At 47.5% G+C, this 24,826-nt stretch overlaps 1 protein-coding gene across 2 annotated transcripts in view; it reads right to left on the bottom strand.

Annotated features, from left to right (window-relative positions):
• SCUBE1 (signal peptide, CUB domain and EGF like domain containing 1) overlaps positions 1 to 24,826 on the bottom strand; it is a 126,431-nt gene that overhangs the window by 94,422 nt on the left and 7,183 nt on the right. For both annotated transcript variants that reach the window (XM_081309227.1, XM_081309228.1), the window contains exon 3: positions 11,624 to 11,752. In XM_081309227.1, coding sequence (XP_081165353.1) covers positions 11,624 to 11,752 — 129 coding nt within the window. The remainder of the gene's footprint in view (positions 1 to 11,623; positions 11,753 to 24,826) is intronic.

Consider the following 24,826-nt stretch of genomic DNA (forward strand, 5'->3'; position numbering starts at 1 on the left):
GGTATAGCGATACCAGATTTCAAACTATATTACAGAGCAATAGTGACAAAAACAGCATGGTACTGGTACCAAAACAGGCGGGTGGACCAATGGTATAGAATAGAGGACACAGAGACTAATCCACAAAGTTACAACTATCTTATATTTGATAAAGGGGCTAAAAGCATGCAATGGAGGAAGGATAGCATCTTCAACAAATGGTGTTGGGAAAACTGGAAATCCATATGCAACAAAATGAAACTGAATCCCTTTCTCTCACCATGCACAAAAGTTAACTCAAAATGGATCAAGGAGCTTGATATCAAATCAGAGACTCTGCGTCTGATAGAAGAAAAAGTTGGCTCCGATCTACATATTGTGGGGTCGGGCTCCAAATTCCTTAATAGGACACCCATAGCACAAGAGTTAATAACAAGAATCAACAAATGGGACTTAATTAAACTGAAAAGTTTTTTCTCAGCAAGAGAAACAATAAGAGAGGTAAATAGGGAGCCTACATCCTGGGAACAAATTTTTACTCCTCACACTTCAGATAGAGCCCTAATATCCAGAGTATACAAAGAACTCAAAAAATTAGACAATAAGATAACAAATAACCCAATCAACAAATGGGCCAAGGACCTGAACAGACACTTCTCAGAGGAGGACATACAATCAATCAACAAGTACATGAAAAAATGCTCACCATCTCTAGCAGTCAGAGAAATGCAAATCAAAACCACCCTAAGATACCATCTCACTCCAGTAAGATTGGCAGGCACTATGAAGTCAAACAACAACAAGTGCTGGCGAGGATGTGGAGAAAAGGGTACACTTGTACATTGCTGGTGGGACTGCAAATTGGTGCAGCCAATTTGGAAAGCAGTTTGGAGATTCCTGGGAAAGCTGGGAATGGAACCACCATTTGACCCTGCTATTGCCCTTCTCGGACTATTCCCTGAAGACCTTAAAAGAGCATGCTACAGGGATACTGCCACATCGATGTTCATAGCAGCACAATTCACAATAGCTAGACTGTGGAACCAACCCAGATGCCCTTCAATAGATGAATGGATAAAAAAAATGTGGCATCTATACACAATGGAGTACTATGCAGCAATAAAAAATGACAAAATCATAGAATTTGCAGGGAAATGGATGGCACTAGAGCAGATTATGCTTAGTGAAGCTAGCCAATCCCTAAAAAACAAATACCAAATGTCTTCTTTGATATAATGAGAGCAACTATGAACAGAGCAGGGAGGAAGAGTAGGAAGAAAAGATTAACATTAAACAGAGACATGAGATGGGAGGGAAAAGGGAGAGAAAAGGGAAATTGCATGGAAATGAAGGGAGACCCTCATTGCTATACAAAATTACATATAAGAGGCTGTGAGGGGAATGGAAAAATAAACAAGGAGAGAAATGAATTACAGTAGATGGGGTAGAGAGAGAAGATGGGAGGGGAGGGGAGGGGGGATAGTAGGGGATAGGAAAGGTAGCAGAATACAACAATTACTAATAGGGCATTATGTAAAATTGTGGATGTGTAACCGACGTGATTCTGCAATCTGCATTTGGGGTAAAATTGGGGGTTCATAACCCACTTCAATCTAATGTATGAAATATGATATGTCAAGAGCTTTGTAATGTTGTGAACAAGCAATAAAAAAAATTAAAAAAAAAAACTCATCCACTGTCTTTAAAACTGCCGTGAGCAGAAATAAAGGATGATTAGATGATACAAGTGTGGAGCCCATCATGCACCAGGCACTGTGATATGTGTTTATGAAGCTTAAGTCATTTGGCCTTTGTCTCCTCCCTGGCAAATTAGTATGGCCACTGGCCCCACCTTGCAGAAGAGGATACAGAGGCCCAGAGAAGCTAAGTTACTTGCCCAAGGTCATACAATAAGTGATGGACTCAGGGTTCAAAGCCAGCAGGTGGGGAGTGTCATCTATCTTCAGGTTGTAAGCTCCTACTCAGGGCCTGGCACAGGGCAGGTGGGACTTGATAAAACAAATTAATGTCAAGATCCTGGCTTTCAAAGCCATCTAGAAGTTGATGGCTCTCATGGTCCTCCAGGTCTGACTACTACTGCAGATCTCTGAACCTGGGTGCTATTTCCATTGGGTGGCTGTTTTCCATGGCAAACAGAATTTAGTCTGACTCTTGAGTCCTCACTCTAATATCTGCCCATCTCTTGTCTTCCTCATCTTAGCCACACCAGCACAGTCGCACAGAAACCACAGGAAAAGCCCAGCAGTTGGCCTCGCTCTCATTCTCCCTTGCCTCCTACATCTAACCCATTAGGAATTCCTGCCGACTCTTTCCAATGTCTGCTCTGAGATCAACCATCACCTCTGCCATCGTCACCCTGCACTGAGCCACTGACTCATCTGACCCAGACCACTATAGTGGTCTCACTGCTTAAGCCATTCTGCCTCTTATTCCACCAAACACAATCTCTACTGAGCAGGCAAGAAGGGGATTTTTATTAAACTGTCAATCAGAATGTCACTCTCTGGTGAAGACATCTGGTGCCTTCCCAGTTAACAGAATAAAGCCCCAACCCCTGTCTAACACGTGTGAGACCTCGCAGAGCCTGGCCCTGCTGCCTCCTCCACTCAACTCCCTTCCTCTCCTCATTCTGACACTCCCTCACACTGACCTGTCCCAAACTCACCTAGCTTGTTCCCATTTCAGGCCCACACACTTGTTCCCCTTTTCCCCAGATAGAGGATCTTCCCTAGATCTTTGAATGGCACTTCTTCCTTCTCACTCAGGCCTCTGTTCCTTCCCTCACTCACATCTGGTGGACCTTTGTAACCACCTTCACAGAAGAGCCTGGGGAAAGTGACTTCTGAGGCCAGACTGTAAAAGTTTCACACACTTGATCTTGTTCTGTGGGGACCCAACCACCATGCTGTAAGGTAACTCACACCAGCCCATGTGGAAATACCTACAGAAAGGGTCCCTTAAATGTCATGGCCAGCAGCCAACATCAACCACTAGACATGAAGCAGGAAGCTTCCAGATGATTCCAGCTCCTGGCCATCAGGTCAGCCCTGGCTTCATGTCTTCCTGCTGAGGCCCCAGACACCGTGGAGCAGAGACTAGCCATCCCTGCTGTTCCCTGTCTGAATTCTTGACCCACAGAATCCACTAGCAGAGTAAGACACATCTTGTGCCACTCAGTGTGTGGCGGTTTTCAATGGAATCCTCCAAAGCTGCTATCCTCCCCCAGCACCTTCTCTCACACTATTTTGTTTTACTACCTTTTCAGTGAATCTGACCTGACCGAGATGCTTTTTCTGGGTTGCACCCTACATGGGGAGTCTCTCTTTCCTCTCTCCATGAGTTCCCAACCACGGGGACAGTGTTGGTTTTCTTCAACACTGTATGTATTCTCAGGACTAAAAACTGCCTGGCACACAGTAGGTGTTCAAAAGAGTGTTTTGAGGAAACAAATGAATGCCAGGTGAAAGGTGTTAGTGTTGCTAATACAGCGCTTCTACCTTCCATTACAATTAGGAATAATGTTTCTCTCTTCCTCGCCAACTTGGAGCCTTGAGCAAGGTGTTCCATCCATCCATCTTTATCTGTCCTGTGACCAGCATGGAGGTCAGCTGAGTGGGAGCTTGTCCCAGGTAGCAAGCTACTTTTGCAAATTCTTTTATTAATTTATTCTACAAATATTTAGTTAAACGCCCACGGTCTGCCTGATACTGCACTAGGTTCTGGGAGGCAGGCGGAGAGTAAACAAGCCAAATCCTGCTTTCAGGGAAGAAGGATCACAGCACAGGGCCACAATGGAAGTGTACAGCATGGAGAGGCCACAGAAGACCTCGGAGCAATGGGAGGTGAGAGTTGAGTGCTGACAAGCAAGGTCTCGTCAGATCCATGATGGGCCAGGGTAACAGGGCAGCCTGTCACCAGAGAGTTGTGCAGAAGGCTCCCTGGGAAAGAAGGGCAGGGTGTGAGGAGAGGGGAAGAGGCAGGCAGGCGGGGTCCCTGGCCTGAGAGGCCTTGGGAGTCAGGCCAGTGGACCCGGCACTACCCTGGAAGCAATGGGAGTCCTGTAGGAGGCCCTGGGAGAAAAGGGCTCTGCACAGTCAGACAAGGTGAGACAATGTCCCAAGGGTCATCCAAGTTGTCTAAACAAGGCAGCAAGCTCTTTCCTTGGCCCAGGGAGGCAGAAAAGGCTTTGAGGGAAGGGGTACTCTTGGCATGAACTCTCTGGAGTGAGGGGTACCCTCTTTCCCTCTAGTGCTCTAGCACTAGCCTAAAGGATTTCTGAATGCCCTCAGGACTCAGGACCGATGGCAGTCTAACATCATATGACAGGGAGCCTTCCCTGAGCACAGCCAGCTGACACTGTCTTGGGCACTATGGGTCAGGGCTGGGCAGTGGGCACAGGCTTACAGGCTTATGGTCCTGAAGTGGCAAAATCACAGGCCTGCACGCTGGTCGCCGCTCTACTTCTTACTAGCTATTCTGACCTTGAGTAGGTCGCTTGCCCTCCCTAAGCCTCAGTTTCCTCATGTGTAAAAAGAGGACACCAGGGGCCTCTGCCTTAGTGAAAGAACATGAGCACCACGCGAGGTGGCTCTGGCAGCACAGGAACCTGACAACACCCTCATCCCACCCTGTGGAACTTAGCCGAGTGTGAGGCGGGGCACACACTAGTGCTCTGGGGAGTTTACAGAGCGATCTGGTTAATCCATCAGTTCTGCTGAGCCCAGTACAGATGACTTCTCTTCATCAGGGGTGAAAAATGCTGAAAGTCCAAAACTCAAACTGTGAGCAACTTGAGAAACATATTTTTCAGTAAGTCAAGGTAAAGACTAAGGTCGAAGAAAACATCTGGCTAAGTGAACTAATGGCTTTTGAGAAAAAGGAACCTTGCTTTGTGGAGACGGGGAAAATTATCCACTGCTGGTTTTAATTTAAGATGAAAAAAATCTTATTCTATTAGTCTATGTACTGCTCTGCTGTCCAAGTGCGTCGAGTGTGGAATAATATTTTTCAAACAGAACTACTGCTATTTCAAGTAATTACACAGCTAAAAGCAGTCATTTGGGGTTGAGCAAGATCTCATCATGGTTCCAATTCCCTCTGGTGTCATTTTCTGTTATATTTGAGAAATTCCTCAATAAAGATGTCAAATAGAGAGAGGGCTGTGCTCCCCAGAGGACAGAGCTGGCCACCTTCCAGGACACAGCCATGGGCAAGCCATCTCCACAAGAAAAGAGCCTCGTTTCCTCTAAAGAAAGGGAAAGAAAAGGTTCCACTGTGAGAACTCAGGCAAGAGCCCCAGCCCCTAGCCTCCTCTCCTAACCAGCGACCATTTCGACCCTTGCCATGGATTTCTAAGGTGACAAGGATTTGCCCTGAGGAATCCAGTGGTGGTTCAGAGAGGAATGTTACAACTGGACCAAACTTGACCCAGACTTCTGGAATCAAAACAGACGGACCCACTCTCCCAGTGCGTGATGGGCTGTGGGCTGAGTCAACCTCAGAGGGCCTCCAACAATCAGCCAGCCTCTCACCACCAGCTAGCAGCCCTGGGGTTGGCTCTGAGCTTTGTCAGGTGGCACAAACACAACTCCAGGCAGGTAGTCAAGTGACTGAAGCAGACTGGCGAGCAATGGGGAGTGGCGGGGATTGTGGCAATCAGGAGAGCACACATCCCCTCCAAGGGACGGGCAGTGAACCCATTTCAGTTGCTGCCAGCACCACACTGATACGTGGGCAAGAGGTGCCCCTGTCCTGGACCTCATACTCTGAGTTCCCTGCTCTGCACCAACTCTAGCTGCAGCCCTCCCTATGCAGTAAGGAGTCCAGGGGGAGGGGGTGGGATTCATGGACACCTGGAACACACACTGCTCCAGACCATATCCTGGGTATTTGAGGACCCTAAAATTCCCTGGCCAAAATGGCCTCATGCGTTCAGCTCTCAGAGAGACAGATGACACTAAGGTTTATGCCACAGCAAAAGGGCAGCTGCTTTAGGAGTGAACAGCCACAGCTCCAACATTCACGTTAGGGTATCCTCAGGGCCATTGTGATGTGGAATAGAGCCAGGAGTGGGGAGCAGGGAGAGGAGCAGGCACTGTCTACACTACTTCTTTATGGTATGAAAGTTCATGGAGATCTAGAATTCTGAATTCAAGTCTAGCCTTGCAAGTTATTAGGAAGTAATGTTTGTCCAGAAAGAAGAGACAGAGGATATTCTGTCTGGAGCTTTGTTATTACTATAAGACATATATCCATGTGGGTATGGGCCTCCATTTATACTCCTGCCCCAAGTCCCACAAATGTCAGGCTGCGTGACTGTGGCTAAGCAGGATTGATGCTGGAAATAACAATTTTTATGTGATATCTCTTAATTTTTAAGTGTTGACAAGTCATTCAATAATTATAATAACAAACACCACCACTGTATGGATAAACCAGACTTGCTTGTGGGTCAGATGAGGGCTATGGCTGCCAGCCTGAAACCCCTGCCATGATACGGTGACAACAGCCAGCACTGGAACAGGGCTTTACATCTGTGTGCCGAGCTCTCTACATCTCCTTCTCCTTAATCACCTCCCACTCCTCTGCGGCTGGCACCGCTGACCTGTTTCATAGCTGGGGTACAAAGGCTAGGAAGGTCGAGGAGCGGGACACACAGGCTGTGATGTATGACTGGTGATGCCAGAGCGTGACCCTAAATCTTCCAACTCCAGGCCAAGCTGACCGTGGGCAGTGTCTGTTTTGGCTCCTATGTCCTGACGCTGTACCAGGTATCTAATTCTCACAGCATTTCATGGATGAGGGGGCTGAGGCTCTAAAAGGTCACCTGACTAGCATAAGGTCACATGCTCAGTCTGGGCTGGAGCCAGATGGAATGGAGGTCTGTTCCCTGAGCTGGAGTTTCTTTTTTAAAAAAATTAATTAATTAACTAATTTGATTCTAATTTGTTATATATGACAGCAGAATGCATTATAATTCATACTACACATATAGAGCACAATTTTTTCATATCTCTGGTTGTATATAAAGTATATTCACAGAATTTGTGTCTTCATACATGTACTTAGGGTAATGATATACATCTCATTCCACCATCTTTTTTACCCCCATGCCCCTTCCCTTCCCCTCTCTCCCCTTTGCCCTATCTAGAGTTCGTCTAATCCTCTCATGATCCCCCTCCCAACCCCACTATGAGTCAGCCTCTTTATATCAGAGAAAACCTTCGACATTTGTTTTTTTGGGATTGGCTAACCTCACTTAGCATTATATTCTCCAACTCCATCCATTTGGCTACAAATGCCAGGATTTTATTCTCTTTTATTGCTGAGTAATATTCCATTGTGTATATATATATTACATTTTCTTTATTCATTAATCTACTGAGGGGCATCTAGGTTGGTTCCACAGTTTAGTTATTGTGAATTGCACTGCTATAAACATTGATGTGGCTGTGTCTCTGTAGTATGCTGTTTTTAAAGTCCTTTGGGTTTAGACCAAGAAGTGGGATAGCTAAGTCAAATGGTGGTTCCATTCCCAGCTTTCCAAGGACTCTCCATACTGCTTCCATATTGGTTGTACCAATTTTCAGTCCCATCAGCAATGTATGAGTGTGCCTTTCTCCCCACATCCTCGCCAACACTTATTATTATTTGTATTCTTAACAGCTGCCATTCTGATTGGAGTGAGATGAAATCATAGAGTAGTTTTGATTTGCATTTCTCTAATTGCTAGAGATGTTGAACATTTTTCATATATTTGTTGACTGATTGTATATCATCCTCTGAGAGGTGTCTGTTCAGTTCCTTGGCCCATTTATTGACTGGGTTATTTGTTTTTTTTTTTTTTTTTTTTTGGTATTTAGCTTTTTGAGTTCTTTATATACCCTAGAGCTTAGTATCTCTGGTTTAATTCCTAGCTGGAGTTTCTTTTTGAGAAGAAAAACAAAAAGAAGTCTATGGAAAGGGTCTTCCCTTAGTTGAAGGTAGGGCTGCCACAGGGAGCTGCTTGTCTTGGTTGCCACATGTGTACATCTGAGCTGTATGAAGCTGCACTCGGCACTCAAAGGTCATGATGTAGTGTGGGGCAGCAGGAAGGTGGGAGTCTTATCTAGTTCTTTTAAATTAATCAGTGTAAAAAAAAAATCTGCTGGGAAAATAATGCTGTTGAAACAAAGATCCACCAGACTCCACAGTGGGTCTGTAGGGTTGGGCCCAGAGAGCAGGGCTACTCCTGACATGGAGAACAGCAGAGCATTTATGGGCAGGTGGTGTTGCACAGATCGTAGTGCTGGGGCCGGCAGGGGAGCCCCGTGGGTCAGACACAATCCAGAGAGTGCAGACAGGGCCCTGGCCCCGTGAGGTCCACAGGGTGTCAAATCAGCTCACATCAACACGTGTCATTTGAAAGACTGTGACATTTTGGGTCTGGTGTCAGGCACTCTGCTCTCTGCTCTACATCTGTGCTCACACTGAAACTTCACAAGAACCCAACACGATAGGGCTTATGCATTCCTTTTTACAGATATGGACAGGCACAAGGCAGGCGAAGGTCATCCTACTCAAACTGGAAAGCCAGGATTTAGTCCCAAACTGGCAGTTCCCAAGGTCTGTTCTCTTGGCCACTGAGTGATACTGCCTGCTTCTAATGGGCTGTCCCACAGAGTCTGTAAGCTCTGCCTGAATTGACTAACTGGTTACTGACAGGATACGCAAACAACTGGGACAGTGGAGCACTTATATTTTTGGAGGATTAAATGACAATACTTAACTGGTGTGTGCCATAATGCAGTTGCCTGGCTCTGTGGTCCCACTATCCAGCACTCCTCCCATATACTCTGAGCCCAGCCTTGATGAACTGCCTGCAGCTGTCGGGAACTAGAAGGAAATTCTCCTTCAAAGATTAGCCTGACAGCCCCCTGGGAGACATCCTGCCCGGAAGGCATCCTGCAGCTACCTATCTCCCTGGAACATCCTGTGGTTATCAGGATCATCAGACATCTTGCAGCTGGCAGTTTTACCACCCACATCCAGCAATTGCGGAGACCTTCCCCATCCCTAGCATATGAATACCCACCCAGCAATTGCTGATTAGAGAGCTTCCCCATCCCCAGCACATAAATACCCCTGTGTGAACAATAAAAGTTTGCAGCTTGATCAGAACTTTTGTCTTGCTGTCACCTTTCGTGTCTCTTGTCCCTTCATTCCTCCCCATCTAGGTTCGCTGCCCACGTTGATGTGTCCTGCCAGACGGGACATGCAGCCCTCAATGCAGGCTAGGCCCTCCACCTAGCCAACTTCTCCTCAGCCTCAGGAGATCCCACTTCGAACTAGCTTCTCTTTGAAGCCCCCCACCCCTTAACCCCACTCCCTTCCCCACTCCCACTTCATTCAGGAGAAACTTTTCACAGGAACTTGCTGTTCAGGCCTCTGTTTTGGCACTGATTTGGGTATAATTACATGTTCACAGATCTGTTTTCCATAACATCATCTGAGACCCAACATGAATTAAACAAAAACAGGCAGGAAACTCAGGCTAACTTGCCACTAAGAGGCAGAGTCCCCAAGTGCTCAGGGTGTCACACTGTCCATACTATGTGCCCAAAAACTAGGTGGCAGAATGGAAGGTTTGCTCAGAGTTTTTAGAAAGTGCTGCACCAAAGTCCATCAAAAATCCAAGTGACTTTTTGGTTCCTTAGTTCCACTCATGCGAAGGATTCTACACATGGGAAGATAGGAAAGAGAATCACCTTTGGATTCTGATGGTGAGAACTAACAAAAGAAGCAAACAGAAAGGTAGCCAAGTTCTCCAGAGTAACAATAATGCCTATCAAAACAGCACCTAGTAAATGCTAGTCACTTCATTCACACTGTCATTCCATCCTTGCACACAGCCTAATGGTGTGGGTGGCACAGAGATCCTACTTTAGAATGGGAAGATGAGGCTCAGAGACCATGACGACAGTACCAGCCACAAGCTCGAGGGCACTTGGGCCAGTCTGCTGCTGAGATGTCTTGACATTACTGCTGTGAACAGTAACCAAGACCTCCAACAAGTAAATAACTCATCCCTGGTCATGCTTCTGCCAAATCCAGACCGTTAATCTGGTCTCTAGCTGCTGTGCTTCTAGTCACTCAGCAGCCATGGCAGAAGCAGGCTTGGGGACAGGCAAGCATGCTCCAACAGCCATGCATGTTCTACCATGAGAGGCTGTTTCTCTTGTTACAGATGGCGAACACCTATTATGGGTTGAATGCTGTCCCCTCAAAACACGATGAAGTCCTAAACCCCAGTACTGTGAATGTAACCTTTTCTGAAATGCAATCTTGCAGATGATCAGGTTAACATGATATAGTTATAGTGGGCCCTAATCCAACACCACTGGTTTCCTTAGAAACATGAGAAATTTGGACATAGAGCTAAAACACAGGGAGAAGCCAACAAATACCTCAAGCTAGGAGAAAGGCCTAGAATAGATCCTCACTTGCAGTCCTCAGACAGAACCAACCCTGCCAATTGTTTGTAGACTCCTAACTTCCAGAAGTGTAAAAGAATAAGTCTCTCTTGTTTAAGGCACCCAGTTTTGTTACGGTGGCCCCACAAAACTCAGCTAGGTTGTTGGCAACTTAGTCCATGGAGCAACTAGGAGATGGTGGCAACAGGGGCCACAGGAAAATACCCGAGGTGCATATGACGTTAGAAGGAGAAGCGACAAAAACATGAGGATCATCCAACCATCACAGTGGGTAGTGCATACCTGGACACAAGAGAAGACGGATGGAATACCCTACACATTCACATACAAGGGGAAGACCATGTGAAGATAAGATGCTTTCTAAGTTCTTTCCCTAATCTTCTATATTTTTCCAATTTTATTCAGCAAAAGTAGACTATGCTTATACATTTTATACAACTAGCTTGAAAATATATTTGAGCCATAGGAATATACAACATTGTGGACTGAACCGTGTCCCTTTGAAATTCTTATGTTGAAGGAATTCAACCTCTAATACCTCCAAATGTGACTATCTTTGGTGACAGGATCTTTAAAGAGGTAAGTAAATTAAAACTAGAATTGTTGGGGTGGGATTGTAGCTCAGCGCTAGAGCGCTCACCTAGCACAGGCGGGACCCAGGTTCGATCCTCAGCACCACATAAAAAAAAATAAAGGCATTGTGTTGTGTCCATCTACACCTAAAATAAATAAATAAATAAATAATATTTAAAAAAAATAGAATTGTTAGTGAGGGTCCTACTCCAATATGATGCAGTGTCCTCATAAGAAAAGATCAGGACAAAGAGAAACACCCAATACATGCATATACAAGGGGAAGACCATGTGAAGACACAGCAAGAAGATGGCCATCTGCAAGTCCAGGAGAGGAGCCCTTCCAAGAAACCAAATCTGCTAATTCCTTGACCTTGAACTTCCAGCCCCCAGAAGTGTGAGGAAAATAAATTTCTATTTTTTAAAGCCATTCAGTCTGCAGTATTTCATGGCAGCCTGAGCAAACCAACACAAGAACCAAAGGAGGGCAAGCTTTCTCACAGCCCCCAGCTCTATAAGCTGGAGCCAACAAGTAGGCAGGACATGCCCAGAGAGCATGGCATGGCGGCATTACTCACCTAGGCAGTTATGTCCATCATGTGCCAGCATGAAGCCATCAAAGCAGGTACACCTGTAGTTTCCTGGAATGTTGATGCATTCGTGGACACAGCCCCCATTGTAGTAGTCATTCTCACACTCGTCAATGTCTGTAAAATGAAGGATGTAAGAGGTGTCAGAGGAAGAGCTGGGGGGTTCCCTCACCCCCACTGCTGAAGCCACTGGATCTGAGTGATTAGGCAAGGACTCAACAGGTATTCACTGAAGGACTTCCTGGGGAATGGGAAACATAAGGGCTATACAAATGATGATCCTGGCTCTGCAACAAGGCTGGCCACGAGTCTTCAGAGCAGGGCCATGCACCAGGCACGTGTGCGGTGCCTTCGGATTTCTAGCACAGTGAAGCACTCAAGATTTGCACCTGGTTCTGGCTCCCTTGAAAGGCTCTCAATGAATAGGAGGCTGAATGCAGGGGGATTGTGTTTACAATCTCTGAAACTGGCTCTCTTGAGACAGGGGAGACCACAGTAAAATCAGCTTTGCCCATCACCCAAAAGTGCAATCTGTGGATTGAAACAAAAATCCACTAATTCCCTGTAATGGTGAGACAATGTAAGAAGGTTCAGCGAGAAATGACTTGAGTTACGGAGAGCCTTGATCCCATCAGTGAGCTAGTCACCTATTGGGGTAAACTGAAGGCGGGCATGGGTGGGGCCCTGGCCGTGGGGTATGGATTTACATTTGGCATGCAGAGCTCCAGCTCGCTCTTTTTCTGGTCACCCTGAGATGCTTCCCTCTGCCACACTCTTCTGACTGGATGCTCTATGTCACCTGTAGCCCCAGGGAGTCCAGCCATCTAGAGGCTGAGACCTCTGAAACCGTGGGAGCCCCCCAACAATCTGTCCTTTCTCTATGATTGTGCTGCGTGGGTCTGTGGTCATAGCGGTGGTGACTAAAACACTCCACCAGGGTTTCCTTCCATCTCAGCCTCGGGGCCTGCATTTCCACGTCTGGCTTCCTTGTTGTAACAAAGGCTTCTGTCTCCTAAACAATGGTCAATGGCCTTTGTAAAGGTCACTCTTTCTGCTGTCATAAGTCTTTTTCAACGTTTCCGCTCAGTGGCCCAAGACCATCAGCCCTGAGACCCAGAGAGAAGGCCAGGACACCTCAGGGGCGCCTGGTTGACCTTCCACAGCCGCTTCCACACCCAAGTCCCCCCGCCAAACCCCACGTCGTTCTCCCAGCGTCGTGGGCGCCACCGCCCCTGGTCCACCTCCACCAGGGCACACCACGCTACGGGTGGCCGGTAGCGTGCAGCGGGTTCCAACCACGCGGCCCTGCTCTGGAGCCTGGGCGGCTGGGGGCGGAAGTGCCGCAGCAGCCGGAACCGGAAGCGCCGGCACCCAGTAGGACCGGAAGTGCCTCTCAGAGGCAGCTGAGCAGAAGGCCGCAGTCCACAGGACCGGGGTTTTCGAGGGCATGGGTTCGGCCCGGCGTGGGGCCAGCCTGCAGGGACGAGAGGGGCCCGAAGGCCAACCTGGATGCTTCCTCCACCGCCTGGGGAGCTGCCCAGAGGCCCCGGCCACCATGCCGCCGGCTGGTGCAGAGGACAGCACCCGCGGGTGACCCACCAGGCCAGCTGACCAGTAGGAGCGCAGTCTGCAAAGTAGAGGCAGCCTCAGGAGCTCTGCAAGAGACCGCAGAGCCAAGGCGAGACTTGGCTCAAGGTCACTCACCCTGGTGTCCACTCAGCCAACCCACCAAGCGGAGCAGGTCTCCAAAGGTCCCCGAGAAAGGAGGCTTCACCTCCCTGCCCGCAGGGGCCATCAGGAAGCAGACTCGATTCCGAACTCATTTGAACTGATTTTAATCTCTATGTGTAATAGGCTTAGTGACATTAAAGGAGGATGTGAGACTTTAGGTTTGTTGAAAGGGTGCGTAAGTTCGTAAAATAGAGGGATACTGATTGCTTCCCAGTCTCCAAGCCCCAGCCTGTCTCCAGAGACCCAAACACACCAATCTAAGCACCACCCTCGCTAGGTCTGCATACACTCTAAAGGCATTACAGCCCAACTTAATGCAAGGAGCACATGCCCCAGGGGTCCCCATCACAGTGAATTTTGTTTTCCTTCCACATTATCTTCATATCAGCTACCAGATGTGATTTTTCCGTACCCTTAACATGGTGACAGGTTGCCCAGTGGTCACTTCTTTCCCTTACCTGCCACAATGAGTATCATCTCTCATTGCTCAAGACTCAGTAGCTCCAGAACTGTTCCCTCTCTCAATCAGGTGACTCAGGGGAAGGTGGCCAGGTCCAGCTCTAGAGGCTGGCCTTCACGCCCCTCCCATCCTCTGCAGATCAATCTAATCCAAACAGAAAGTGCCACTGCTGTTGGTTCCGTGGAATATATGTGACATGGGTTGGATCAAACAGACTAAGGGAAAGGACTTTTATTTAATACTTAGGTAAAAGAATTCTCCCTGTCCACTCCCTGTCTTTCTCTCTAGCTCTCACTCTCTCTGTACCTCAGAAGGAAGAAAGCCAGGGCCTATTCTGGAAATATCCACCAGCCTTTCTAATTCTCACAGCAACCCTCTGGAATAGGTATTTTAACTGTACATTATGGTTATGCAAACTAAAGTACAGAGAGGTCAGGCAGTTGCAAAGGTCACATAGTAAGTGGTGGGGTAAGGATTGGAACAAAGGCCTTTCATTCTACAAAGCCTACGTACTTTCTCATAAGTTAGAATGTCCATCACATACCAGTCATTGGCAAAATGCTTTATACATTTTATTTCACCCTTCACATATTTATGCCATATACTGAGAAAATATTATCCAGTCATCCAAACACCCATGTACTCATCTATACTTCCTCTTGTTCCTCGTCCTTCCGTCAATCTGTCCATCCATCCATACACATATATCTGCCTGTTGCATATACATCTACTCAAACAACCAGTCAGCAATATAGCCACCCACCCACCCACTATCCATCCACTTACCCCATAACCTATCCATACAAATACTCATCCAACCATTCTTCCACTTATCTATTTATGCTAAAATATATCATCTAAATTTCACCACCTCTCCATTCATCCAGTTATCTATTCACCCATACATTTATCCAGGCACACATCTGCTCATATATCCAAATATTCATTCATACATGCATCCATCCAAATATTCAGCCAGATGCCCATCCTATTAAATCTAAAAATCCACTCACCCCCACATCCAATAATCCATCCAAATGCCTAACCACCCACTCATTGATCCAAACACCCACCCTTCTATCAAACATACCACACACACACATCCTAACACCTACCCACTCATCCATATACCTAATATTCCAACCTTCACCCTTCAATCTGCTCAAATTTCTATTCGCTCCTCACCCACCCACTCTTTCAGACATCAACAATCCAAAAAGCTTAAGATATACATGCAATATGATCTTCAAAACCAATAAAATGTTAGGACAAAGAAAAACAAATGACAGTTGATGAGTAAGATAAGCTGGTAATACTGTGGAGAATATGTCTGGTAATTCCAGCACAATTACAAAAGGCAACCTACCAATATGGCTGAGCCAAAGCAAAGAAAGAAACACAGTCTATAACCACACCCATAAAATGCAAGTAAGCCAGCTGTTTTAATAGTGATGAGATCTGAGAATCCCCAGACCTCCTAATAGGAGTGTTTCTTCCCCTGATTAGGAATAATGATGAACCTCAATTTCCCTGGCATAGGTAGAGTTTATACCTATTGTCTGGGTGTCATTTCTAACTGTATTCTTTTCATTATTGGGATGATAAATGATTTGACCACCATGGCCATAAAGCATATGATCATTGAACAGTCAGTGAAACAACTTCTAGACTTTTCCTTTCTTTGACTCCCGTAGGGTAGGCCACAGTAGACACCAATGGGCTGGAGTGCAGGGAGGTTCACTGCTCATGTCTCTTCCCTTCATCTGCTCCGAGAATTCCCCCAGACCTGAGCATCTCTTAGCCTCATCAGTTCCTCTCCTGTCCTAGGACTCACGTGCTCCCACAAGCTTCTGGGACAGCCAGCTTGACCCCCCTGCAGCACCCAGGATGGAGGACATTTGCTCACAAATCAAACCTTCCCAGATTTCCCATTTGTGTCTTGAAGTTTTGTTTTTTAAAAGCATGCAAGCCTCTTCCTTTAATATATAAGAGAAACCAACTAAGGAAAATCTCTGTCAACACAAATGGACTTATGTAAAAACCACATCCAGGAGCTACCACCTGCTGGAAGAAGCCCCACAGGCCTTCAAGACACTCATCAGGCTCAGACATCTGTTGAAGAACTATTAGGATCAGAAAAAGAACAGGCACACAGAAGGTAAAGGAAGTCAGGGACAGGGCAGAGATCTGGATGCTCATTCTTATTTATTTATTTATTTATTTATTTTTGTCAGGGGGGTGGTACTGGAGATTGAACTCAGGGGCACTCAACCACTGAGCCACACCCCCAGCCCTGTTTTGTATTTTATTTAGAGACAGGGTCTCACTGAGTTGCTTAGCAACTTGCTTTTGCTGAGGCTGGCTTTGAACTAGTGATCCTCCTGCCTCAGACTCTCAAGCTGCTGGGATTACAGTCGTGTGTCACTGGGCCCGGCCAAGGATGCTCATTCTTAAAGGACTGCTGCGAATTGCATTGCGTTGCCCAGAGATATGTTGAAGCCAACCTGTAGCACCTGAGAATGTGACCTGATTTGGAAATAGGGTCTTTGCAGATGTAATCAAGGGTGGGCCTTAATCTAATGACTGGACACAGACACCCAGAGGAGACCTTGTCACTAGGTCCCCAGACAGTGGCTGCTTTCAAATGCATGTTCTCTTTCTGCTGTTGAGGTGCATATGATGAAGGCTTTTAAAATATTCTATGCTCCAAAAAATCATTAAGATAAATGATAGGGAAGGATATAATGTGTATTGTTATTTTTATTTTCAATGTCTGCACCTACCCTTGAGGGGTAGTGACGGTTGAAGGTGGTCCTGGTGGGGACTTGATACGAACAGAGAAGGTGGGAAGGACAAAAGGTCTGACCAGCTTTCAGAAGTCCACCCTGAAAATGAGAAACCCACCAACTTCTTTCAGCCACCCCTGCTCCTTCCCCAGCTATTTTTTTTTTTTAATGAACACTCTATTCCCAATAGAAGGCAGCTCCCAATATCCGACAGAGCAGAGAAAACCAGCACAGGGAACCACTTATTATGGGATTTTTAAAAAGGTCATACAGTTCCACTTTTCCTATATTAAAATGGCAACATGCGCACATACAATCCCACAGCTGGGTGACTTGCCAGCATCACTGGAGTGGAACCCAAATAGGACTTTTTTTTTCATTTAATTCAAAATTGATTCTCACTGCCTTATAAAATATATATTCATTCCATGTTGTCCAGATTCTAAAAGATTGTTCTGCAGTGACTCAGAATACCTCCCCTTTTTATTTCAATACTATTTTCGGGTCTTGAGAATCAGGACTGGAAACCTCAAAATGTGGACTTTTAAAGCACCACATCCTCCATTCTCAGAGATCATTACTGAAAATGTTTTCTCGTTTCCCCTCAAGTTGGCCTTTTTCTTAGACACTCCTCCAAGGCAGTGAGCCCGAATGTTCTAACAAAGGCCCCTCTCGCCTGGCACCAGCACGCTCCCTTTGTCTGCTTTGGGGAGACCACACACTCCTCAGATCATACGCCGTCTGGACGGGATGCGCGGCTTAGGAAGGTGAGTCTTCACTGATGGATAAATCTTAATCCGGTTTGTTGGCTAATTACACTCTAGGAAGGGGGCTTCTCAGTGGCCTAGCAGGAAGGATTAAGTCCCACTCCTCCAGTGGTGCAAGGCTAAGCTCTGGGTCTGTAATGACTGAGTAAGGAGACCTGCTTTCTGAGGGCCCCTGGCATCCATCGATCAGGTTTCCCTTCTGCTGAGACAATGCCAGAAGTGGACCCAGCAGTTAATTACAGCAAAAGTCAAAGGTCATGCAAAACAGACACACATCTATAGACTTTCCCATTCCTAACCACACACAATGAGCATGGCTCAAGCCAGAAAGCAGGAAGGTTCCCCTCACCCCACTTCATGAACCAAGATAACCATGGGGTCTAGCCACTTGGCAGCTTCCAGTCTGCCACGTGGCTTTGGGCCACCACACTCTGCTCAAGCTGTTCCTTCTGCCCGGAGCCCCTACCCCTATCCCATCACCTACCCACCAGTGCCCTGAGCTCCAGTGTCACTGCCTCTCTGGAGCTCTTGCTCATCTTCTGGTAGACATGACCCTTCTGCCCACTCTGGGCATCACACTCCCACCAACAGACATCATCATACTCTCATTTGCTTGTGTTTGTGTCCTTTGATGTTGCAAGCCCATGGGTTCAAGAATCATGTCCTGTTCAGCTTAAGCCTCAAAACATGGCAGAAGGTATTCAGCAAAAGTGTACTGGGCATTGAGTGAATGAACAGCGGATGAGCCTCTGGTGACTGAGTCCTATAACGTGAGGCAAGATGTAGGCCCTGTGTGTACAACCATCCTGGGAGCTGGGTGCTCACAGCTTCACTTTGCATCAGAGAAAACTGAGACTCAGAGATGTTGCCTGCCCATCCCAAGACCACACAGCCAATACACGAGGAACAAGGAATTGATTAGGCTGCCTGAACTCAAAGGTAATGCTGCCTCAGTCCAAAGGACCAAGTGTTTTATGATTCCATTAACATGAAGGCACCAGAAAAAGCTGATCTATGGAGACCAAAAGCATATTAGTGGTTTCCTCGGGCCACAGGGGCTAGAGGCCTGGAGGAGAGGCTCGGGGTGATGGTTAAAGAGTATGGGCTTCCTTTGGCTAGTGATAAGAAGACTGTAAAACTAACTGTGGTGACAAGCACTCTGAATTTGCTAAAAGGTCCTGACTTATAGACTTTAAATGGATTATATCTCAATGAAGTTGCTTAAATTTTTTAAAAAACAAATTAATGCTGTCATTGCTCTTATCCCCGGGGCTGGCTAGGTCATCAGGGATCTGCCTGGATGCTTACTTTGAACTGACCTCAATGTTACCTGCTCGGCCCAGGTTCATGGTGGGGTGCATGGCTCCCAAAGACCAGAGAGGGTTCCCCATAAAACCAACAGGATAAGAACCTACTAATTACTTCCTTTCTCTCTCAACAACATCCTAACCCTGCATTGGGGGCTGTTCCTGAGTCCTGGCATCAAGACATGGTCATAATGGGTATGGACACAGTCTGGTCCAGGGAAACTGACTTGCTGGTTGTCTGAGATGGAGTGAAAGGAATCCCAGGGCTCTGCCAGTCTCAAACTGAGGCCCCATGCTGCTCCCTCCTACCAAGAACAGGCCTGGCATGCTCCCATCCCCTTTGGGAAAGGCAGGGAAGATGCCCCAGACCCGAACCGCAGGCCGTCAGGGGTGCTCTGAAATTAACAGCCGTGAATTAGGAATATGCAGTTGCAAGGAAATCAAGTCACTACTTGGAATTGGTGACCTGGGTCCTAGAGATCCTCTGATTCACTGTCCTGGGCTTTAAAAAGGGGTAACTGAGGCCCGGGAGAGAGGAACTGGGGACTAAGCTCATCAGCAAGTCAGGGCCTACAACAGCTTGAACTCAGGACTCGGACTCAGGCTTCCTCCCTCTCTCCGCCTTCAGACTGCAGGCCTAACTGGCCTGGTGCAGTTTGACTTCTTTCCCTTTCTTTCCAACAGTAATAATCATAAAAGTAGTGGCAACTTCACACCAGGACCATCTTAATGGTGACCGGCTTCACTCTTACCGTGACCCAAGTAGAAAGCTCTCAACTCTCCTCATCTCCTAGAAAAAGAAACCGAGGGCTGGGGCTGTAGCTCCATGTAGAGCACCTGTCTAGCACGTGTAAAGCACTGGGTTCAATCCTCAGTACCACATATAAATAAATAAAGGTATTATGTCCATCTACATCTAAAAAAAAAAAAAAAGAAAGAAAGAAACTGAGCTTCAGACCCTTGCCCAGCATTTTCCAACAAGTGAGAGGCGAAGCCAAACTTCAGATGCAAGCGGGCTGCTTCCAGTTTCCACCTTCCCATCAGGGATGGGCTCCATGATCCTTATCAGGGGTCAAGTAACCTGCCTGCTTTCTTCTGTGCCAACGCTTTCCCCAGGTCCCTTGCCCTCAGCCTGGACCCTGGCCACAAGGAACTACCAGCTCAGGTGGAGGGAAGGAATGACCCAGACTAACACAGCCTCAGGAGGGCTCTGGCCACCCACAGACTGGCCGTGGGGAGGGTCAGGTGGCTAACCTCAGCTGAAGCGCATGTGCATGTGCACACTCCTCCTGCCACCCCCAAAGACTGAGCCAGTATTAGGACCCACCAAGGTGAAAAGCACCCGAGTCAGGAGCTTCTCACAATGGGCGCTCAAGGGGCCAGGATTGCCTGCCCTCCTCTGAACTTGGCAGTCAACATGCTCAGGCCTGCCTCAGGCCACTCAGGCCGGGAAGCCAGGTCTCCAAGGCCACTCTCAGCTCTCTACCCCTTGGCACAAGTGCAGAACAGACAGAGGCCTGGGAGTTCTGGAGAGAGGGGTGCATCCTGGGGATCCTGGAGGGCTGGGCAAGGTCAACCCCAGCAGCTGTTGACTCAGGCCAGAGTCCCACGTGGCAGTTGACATCATGCCCTTCCTCCTCTCAGAGGCGGCAGCCTTGGCCCATCTGGAGGACCCCTTCAGAGCACCCTCCGAGACCCCCTGACCTTGCCTGCTCACACAAGGCCCCAGGTCCTCTTTGTCTCAAGGCCTTTGGAGAAGGCCAACATCCATTTCAGTAGCATTCAAAGGCCAATAAGCCCACAGTTTATTTTTTTAGAAATAATGGTTTTTTTCTGGTTAGCATTCCTCTGATGGAAAAACAAATACAGCCACTGTAATAAGAAACGGCCAAGAGGAGGTGAGAGGGCCCAGCGGAAGGGAGCAGAGAGGGGCTGCTGCCTGGGGAGCTGGGAGATACTAAGGGGTGGGAGGCAGAGGCCCCTCACCCTCCTCAAGCCTCTACTCAGGCCAAATGCACATTCTGTAAGGCAGGTGCTGCTGCTTTAGGTAGGAGGATGTGGACACCAGGCTCAAGATAATGATCACTCTGGGGACTCACTGAGTCATCGAGGCTTCTGAATCCTTCTTGCTACAAATGGAGCTGGGGGGAACGACAGAGACCTGCTTCTGCTCTCTTTCCTCACCTGGAACCTTCTCTAAGGAGCCCTCCCCAAGTTCCTCCCTTCCTCTCTCCTTTGCCCCCACTGAGTCTTCTCTGTTTCCATCGCTTTCCAAACCCTGCTGTCACTTTGTCTTTCCCCCTAATCAGTGAGGTCAAGGGCAGGAAACAGGCCTCAGCTCCAGCACCAAGCTTGGCCCAGAGTAGAAGCTCAGCAAACATTCTTGATGTTTCCCTGAATCCAGTCCAGGGCACACATTTTACAGATGGGCAAACCAAGGCCCAGAGAGGTGTACTTGCCTCCAACACTTAAATGCCAATATGCATGAGCTTAATTTCCCATTTATTCTTCTAAAAATGGACATGGGCTGTGAGGACGTTCCAAGTGGCCTAACCTCTGCTGTGGAGCTGGGACCAGTTGCAAGCAGCACGGCCTAATTGCTAGCTGACAGCAACTTGGAACTTTAAGTCACATCCAACTTCTTCCTGCCTGCTGGTCTGCAGGACTTGAGTTTTCATCTCAGCAGAGCTCACGTGAGCTTGTGCGATTGCATGCTTTAAGACTTGAAGGAGAATCCCCCTCATCCCTGCCCAAAGCCTGCTTCCCCAGGCCTTTCCTGGCTGCCCCCAAAGCGGAATTTTGTCTGGCGTTTCAATAAAGTGTGCAGCAATAATGATGAAAATGATTTAATAAGGTCACAGACATTATTCCCTGGAAGGCCAATTGGTTTGAAGTTTTTTTTCTGATGTTAAACTAAATGGATCACTGGGTTTGTTATTAGGAGTTTTGTCAAAACGCTTTAATAACATGCTCTGTAATCTACCTAACTGCTGTGATTGACAAGCAGGCCCCAGGGATATAAAATTCAGGAAGTGACTATTTACATTCATTACATACATGCTAATTTTGTGATCTCTGATGGCCATAAGGTTGTCATTTTTTCCTTTTCACACACAAAAAGAGGAAAATAGTAATACATTTAAAATGCTGTGGCCAAAACAAAAACGTATCTCCCCCAAGAGTTTTAATTACAGCATTTTGGGAAAGGCCTGCGTTGGAACTTGAAAATGGAATAAACCACTTGAATAAGTGGTCTAAAAAATTAAGTACACATAGAGGGGGTGATGTGTGCTGTTGGTTCAGACTAAACAGTGATTAGCAAAAAGGGCTTAGTGATTTAAACAAGCCATTTGAGGGCGGTTTGCTCCTCATTTGAGGCCTGGTCCTGATTATAAACGAGAGCTTTTAATTAAGATTAGTAAGACCCAATTCAAGCTATAATTTGGTCCTTTTCCTCAGCAAATGTCTATGAAAACAAGGCAATTAAGGTTAAATGAGTTGAAGCATTTAAGGGGATGAAGTGCCCCCTCCTCACCCCAGCCTGCCCCTCCGGCAGAGTGAGCACAAACAGGCCTGGCTAATTCAGACCAGAAGGCCAGCACCAGGCTGGCCCTGGAAGCTTCCAAAGTGCCCCTACCCAAGGCGTCCAGTGAGCTGGGGTTGCACAGGCTTAACAAAAGGAAGGGGACAGATAGACAGAATGTGCAAAGACCCTGAGGTGAGTTTGAGCAACTAAGAAAGAAGAGCACTGGGCAAGCTGGGGAAGGGAAGGACTAGCAAACCAGAGTCTAAGTGGCCGTGCTGAGCCTGAGGCTGAGCCAGGGCACCCCTGCCCTGCTGCGACCAGCAGTGAGATTCCAAATGCTCACATTCACCACTGTGTCAAACAAGCTGGCAGCAGCCAGGGAGGGGACATGTGAAAAGGAAAGCGTTTCTGTAGTGTCCTCTTGTCACTCCCTCGTTAGGACCCCCCACCTCACTGCTTTCAGACCTGGGGACCCTGCCTGCCGCTAGGAACCCAAGGCTGAGTGGGACTAGAATCTAGGCCCTGCTGCCTTAGCTGGCCCACCTGACTAGAGACTGGCCAGTGTCCCCAAGTGAACTCTGCCACCGGTCTGGACACACCAGCCATCCTTAGCCTAGTCCTCTCCCCTGTTGGGCCTCAGTTTCCTTATCTGTAAAGTCTTCAGAGTTTGTGAGGCCTCTGGAGGCCTTTTCTGGTACCTCCAGCACTGGGTGCTGACACCAGCCTGGGCTTCGCTCCAGGGAAGCCACATTGGTCATCACAACCAGGATGGCAGGGGCTCGGGGGACAGAAGCTCCCCTGGAGGATTGCTCACCTGTCTGGAGAACCAGGGAAGGCTTCCTGGAGGAGGTGTCCTTGGGGACACATCTGCCTGCCCTTTCCTCTAACAAATGCCCTCCACACCTGCTGGGTTCCAGGGAGGGGAGAAGAACAGGCCAAAGCCCTTCCTCAAGGGACCCGCATTCCAGGAAAACATGACTGTAGCACGGCTGGATTAAAACAGGTATTTACAGGTCCCGAGAGGGCAACACAAGCAGTGGTCACTTGTGGAACACGGGGGGGCACTTTGATGCCCTATGAAGTTTCTTTTAACTTCAGATTCTGTAAAGATGCAAATTGCCAAGGAAACACTCACATGACCCCTGCCTCTCTCAGAGCCTTCCCTAGCTGGCCAAGGTAAGTAACTCTTTCTGGCTACAGCAAGCCCAGAACACAGCTTCACGGTGGCTCTGCATGTGGAGGCCACAAGCCACACAGCAAGATGGTCTTAAAGGTGCAGCTCTTCCCTGAATGTGGGTGGGTTGCCTCTGGTACTGAGTTTTCTGACAAGTGTTTCACAACCAGCAGAAGTCCCATGGTAACACTGTCAAGGACAGAAGAGGTTCACACAGCCCATGCAGGGCTTCCCACCACCTGGCTCTGTCTCCCATGAAGAACCAGGGAGATTGTGGAAGCCACATTCCCAGGGCACGCTTCACTGAGAATCCATCCTCTGGGTTCATCACAATAAACAGCAAAGCTATGGGATGTGTAGAATGGGGGCTCATCCCCCCAAGACTCCAACCTCTGCAGGCCCTCCTCCAGCTCAGGGCCTGCAGATGCTGCAGCCCAGGGAGGGAAAATGGGTTTCCTCAACCCTGGAAATGACCACGTGGAGGGCGTGGGGATCAGTTACTGATGTCTGCAGTAAAGGAAGGTGGAAGCATGTTTGTTACTCCTGAAGTAGGTTCAGGCGCACGTAGGAAAGCCTGTCTGTGTGTTTTAACTTGCATCTTCTAGGTAGATGGTCATCTGCAGATGCTGCAGGTCCACACATCGCTACGGGGAATTGGATGTATGCATGGATTTATATGAACAGTCAAGGAACCAACAAGCCTCTTTTCCCAGCCATTTTAGGTCCTGGGGATTGTTGGAAAAAGACAAAACCTTTATCTCTGTTTAGATTTTTATCACAACATTTATGATCATTGACTTACACTCATCAACATAAACTATAAGGATGACCAATATCAAAGACACCCTCATCAACATCACTGTCAACATCATGGTCACCATAACCACCACCTTCACCATCACCATCACCATCACCTTCACCATCAACATCATCACCTTCACCATCACCTCCACCACCACCTTCACCTTCAACATCACCATCACTATTTTCATCATCACTATCATCACCACCTCCACCATTACCTCCTCCAACCCCATCACCATCCCCATCACCACCACCACCACCACCACCACCATCACCACCATCACAATTATCACCACCATCACCACCACTTTCACCACCACATTCACCATCAACATCACCATCATCATTAACAATATCACCACAATCACCACTATCAATAGCAAACATCACTCTTATCATCACCATCACCATCAATATCATGATCACAGTAACAGCAGCTCGTACTTATATGGGATGTCCTATGTGTCAGGTGATGTTAAAGTATTGTTAACACATTAGCTCATTTAACCCTCAGGAAGCAGGAACTAGTAGCATGTCCATTTTACAAATAAACAAATGGAGCTTAAGTAAGTTGCCCAGGCTACCCAGCCCAGATTTGAACCTATGCAGTCTGGCTCTGAGTCCATGCTTTACCTT

The sequence above is a fragment of the Spermophilus citellus genome (genome assembly GCF_964194105.1).
Source record: "Spermophilus citellus genome assembly, chromosome: 10".
NCBI classification, from domain to species: domain Eukaryota; kingdom Metazoa; phylum Chordata; class Mammalia; order Rodentia; family Sciuridae; genus Spermophilus; species Spermophilus citellus.